The 4,135-nt window shown below is 48.0% G+C and overlaps 2 protein-coding genes across 2 annotated transcripts; both read right to left on the bottom strand.

The window, feature by feature from the left end:
* Window positions 1–265: 265 nt before the first annotated feature.
* Window positions 266–856, bottom strand: TEOVI_000298700 (cyclophilin-type peptidyl-prolyl cis-trans isomerase, putative; the record flags this gene model as incomplete). The annotated part of the gene is made up of 1 exon (XM_067225977.1): window positions 266–856. The coding sequence occupies one exon, from the start codon at window positions 854–856 to the stop codon at window positions 266–268; it is 591 nt and encodes a 196-aa protein (XP_067082078.1).
* A 1,408-nt stretch (window positions 857–2,264) lies between these two features.
* On the bottom strand, window positions 2,265–3,197 carry TEOVI_000298600 (invariant surface glycoprotein, putative; the record flags this gene model as incomplete). Its single annotated transcript, XM_067225976.1, has 1 exon — window positions 2,265–3,197. The coding sequence occupies one exon, from the start codon at window positions 3,195–3,197 to the stop codon at window positions 2,265–2,267; it is 933 nt and encodes a 310-aa protein (XP_067082077.1).
* Window positions 3,198–4,135: the final 938 nt, after the last annotated feature.

The raw sequence follows: 4,135 nt of genomic DNA, 5'->3' as shown, positions 1-4,135 counted from the left end.
TAAAGAAAAAGGGAGGTAGGAGAAAGAGATTGAGAGGTGCATTGAAACTCCCGCAGGAAACCAGCCACTGGAAACACCAGGAGGTCAGAGGTGCGCTGCCACATGCAAGGCGAAGGAACCTGCGCAGATGGGGAAGGAAATAACGAGGCAACACACAATCGAACTTGATCACAGTCCTAAGTGAAAAAAAAACAAAAAAGCTCGCGTACTTTTTAACACAGTTACCACAACCGTAACAGCCGTTGTTAACTTCCTGAGAATGCCCTTATCCCTGTTCAATTTGGCCACAATCCATGATGGTGATGGGCTGACGTGTGGCACCTGACTGGCTGCCGTTGGTTTCAACCTTCTCAATGACTTCGTATCCCTTCGTTACTTGTCCAAAAACAACATGTTTCCCATCCAACCAGGGAGTTGCAGCTGTGCAGATGAAGAATTGCGATCCATTTGTGTTGCGGCCTGCATTTGCCATGGAGAGCGTCCCGGGACCAAAGTGCTTCCCAGCGCGGCCCGCGAAGGACTCATCGGGAAATTTCAATCCGTATATTGACTCTCCACCCGTACCGTTACCGCTCGTGAAGTCTCCTCCCTGACACATGAACTGAGGGATGACGCGATGGAACTTGCTTCCCTTGTACGACAATGCCTTGCCAGATCGTCCCAGGCCCTTTTCACCTGTACATAATGCACGGAAATTCTCCGCCGTTTTCGGTACCACATCCTTGAAGAGCTCCATTTCTACCCTTCCAGCCTTCTGGGAGCCAATGGAAATATCAAAATACACAAGTGGGTTGCTTGGATTGACAGGATAGAACGGTATCTTCCTCTGAGCTGCAAAAAAGGTGCGCGACAACATGTGTGCGGCAGGAACTAATTCTACAGCAGTGAACTTATGGGTTGTCCTTTGACCGGATGACTTGAATGAAGGAGCAACGAAAGCGCAAATATATGTACTTTTCTTTGGGGGGGGGGGTGGCAGTTAGTCTCGCACAACAGTTAGCACCCGATTCCAACGCAAGTATTGACATAAACACGAGAAGGTAAACCCTTCGCGTGGCAACGCCGGTGCACAAACACTGGAAATGCATTTAACAAAAGCCGAGGGCAACCACAAGGTAACGATGCTGCTACCTCGCAGTGTAAAGGAGGAAGGGAGAGTCACCGACAGTGGGACTTTTCTATTAGTATGCGCTATCCCTTGTGGATGGCAAAATAATGACGCGGTAGACCCTGTTGTTGCCTCCCCAAAATAACTGACGCATAATTCCTGACGCTGCACAAAGTTTGACTTGGGTACGCTACATCACAGCCTGGGAAGAAAGCGAGATGCCAGACAGACGTTCTTAAAGTGCATTTTCTGCGCGACTTACTTTACTTTTGCTGAAGGGAAATGGGGCATTGTCGCTTCATGTACAGAGCATGTGCCCTTGTATTTTTTTTTTTAAAGCGTGTTTCCACGAGTTTTGGTGAGAGCATGTTGCTAGAGTAGTGTTGAAAGACGGGATTGGCCTACAACTTGAAATGCATGACAGAATAACGAGCACCACCCTTCCTGGAGAACAGATCATAAAAATAGTCTTCACAACTTTGTTCGGGTGCGTGCGGAAAAAGAGTCTCGAACATTGGGCCATTTCGTTCAGCCATCTATTCCCATCATAGGGACTCCGCCAGTGGCTATTCATATTAGAGGTGTGAGCACTTTGGATTGGATTTCCCTTAGTACGGCCGTTACACCGCGGAGCCTGACCACCGCACTAGAGGCAGTTTCCGTGGAAAACTGTTTATTGCATCTTTCCTCTCTCGGTCCAACCCACTTTGAATTGAATGACCGTCGCACCATACCTCCATTTTTCTTCCAATTCCCAGCTTAATTTCAACATTGCAGCACGTTCAGTGAGTTCCTTCCACCGCAATCAGCTTATCCCAGCCGTTCAGCGTACCAGCACCAAGATTTGAAAAGCTTTGTGAGCTTAATTTGCCACGCACCGGTGCTACCAACGTGAGTTTCTACAAGTGCTTGCTACCATTCGAGAAGAATTACTTCAGTTATTCGGAGGTTTACACACAACGTACAAACCTTGATAAACGTTAGAGAAGATGATTCTCCAAAAGAAAGAGCGCAGTCATGAGTCACATTGCGAAGTCCCCGAAACAAGAACCGCACAGCGTGAATGCGCTAAACAGTGTGGTGAATCGCCGAACGGTGCCGAGTACAGCACCAGCGTAGCGCACAAGGTGTTCATATCTGCCTCACAATATTGAGACTAAATTTGCACAGCGACAAGAATCGACACCAGACGGCTCAATTCGGTAAGTGTACCACAATCATAGACGGTATGGTTATTTCCTAGAAGGAACTGCACGGTCGGACCAGCTGTCGCTTCTTCTAACCCTAACTCAAGTCCACGTGGGATGCCTTGCGGCTTGCTTTCCACTTCTTGCACGGTTTGGCCAGTTGCCTCCTCAACAACAACCTCCAGCTCACGTAGCTTCAAGGTTGCAGCAACAAAGGAAGACCGCCAGTGTTTTTCAGAAACAGTACAAGGCATCGTGGAGTAACCATCGATCTTGCACTTCGAGGCAGCAGCTTCGTAGCTCTGTTTGCTTCTGTAACTGTTACCATCTGCCCCTTTTGATGCAGTGGGCTTCACTTCGTCCCACATTCGCACGAGGTTGTTCATATCACGGGATGAGGGTCCACGTGTGCTGTTGGCGCCCGACTCGACAGTAGCATCGCAAGTAATCTCCTCCTTTAATTTGTGGTCAGGTGGTTCAATAGGAGATACGCTCCTGTCACAATTTTGGCTGAATGGAAGGTGATGGTTTTCATCAGGATTCCTGCAGTGAGTACTCAATACTGTGCTCAAACCCCTCGCACTTTTCGCTGCTTCTGACTTTACTTCCTCGGCCAATTCCATTGCTCTCCTTCCTAGTGATTTGTTGCCCTCAACCATTTTGGAGAGTTGATCGACTCTCTCCTGAACCTTTTCGATGTGCTCCTTGAGACGGCACAATGCTCTTGCAGCTGGGAGTTTAAGGTCATTGCGATACCTATATCCAGTGTCGGCTGTCGGCTGCTGGTCATCTAAAGCCATCACGGCCATTGTGAGGCACAGTTTAACAAAAGCGGGAACCACTAACGCGGCTCCGTACCCCAACGTGTTGAGTATTTCTCTGCTATCAGAAGGTGATGCCATGCATAAAGCCCCTTTCTCTTTGCAGTCGGAGGGAGAATACTATGGGTACAAAAACAGCGTGACGAGTGTGGCAGCCGAGATAAGAAGCATTGAATTTTAGCGCTTGACTGGACATTATTATTATTATTATTTCCACAGTAACCCCTTACATCATTCCATGAACGCCAAAACCCCAAGGAAGGCGTTTCTACATGGGTTGGACCTGTTATCGACATCTGCCAAGGGCCATGCACACAAAAAACAATGTAAGGATGGTGTTGACCTTAAGCCAGCTCACCAGCAGGTTGATGACCTCTGACTGGTTGCTTTCCCCCTCCTGACAAAGAAACCCGCTGATATATCTGGTGAGTAAATACTGGTACTCAAATACAGAGCCGAATCTGATCACTCATACACACGCTGCAGTGCGAGGGACAACACGCCACTTATATGTAGGTGCAACAATCATATCGATATTGGAAACGCAGACGCATAATCGTGAGCACCGTGTGGTTCACAGACTACACCACCGTCGCGGGCAAGTGGGGCGAAAAATTACTCCTGCTACGAAAACACATGGAAAACTCACAAAAAATGACGAGAATCAACTGGTACACGAGACACTAAAATCCCGTTGAGAAACCAACGTATTTTACACCGTCGTTGATCTTGCCATTTTTTCCCCTGCGTAATCAACGGACATTATGCGGCTTCCGAACAATGAAGAAACCGCTAGGTCAAGTGAGGAAAAGCGACCACTCCATGGTGTGCGAACACGAGTAATACGTTTAAAAGACATTCTAAAGATGTTCCTGTACGCTGGTGCAACCACTGAATGGCACCCCCCAGAAACGACCAACACAAGTAAGCGCAACACGCTAGGTTAAACACAATGATGTATCTAGAGGTGGACAAAACGACGTTTACTTACCAGAACCGGCGAGGCTCGTATCTCTCTT

This window comes from Trypanosoma equiperdum, assembly GCF_001457755.1.
Source record: "Trypanosoma equiperdum strain OVI genome assembly, contig: ctg_63, whole genome shotgun sequence".
Taxonomy (NCBI): domain Eukaryota; phylum Euglenozoa; class Kinetoplastea; order Trypanosomatida; family Trypanosomatidae; genus Trypanosoma; species Trypanosoma equiperdum.
The sequence above is the reverse complement of the archived record's forward strand: the minus strand, read 5'-3'. Positions and strand labels throughout refer to the sequence as shown.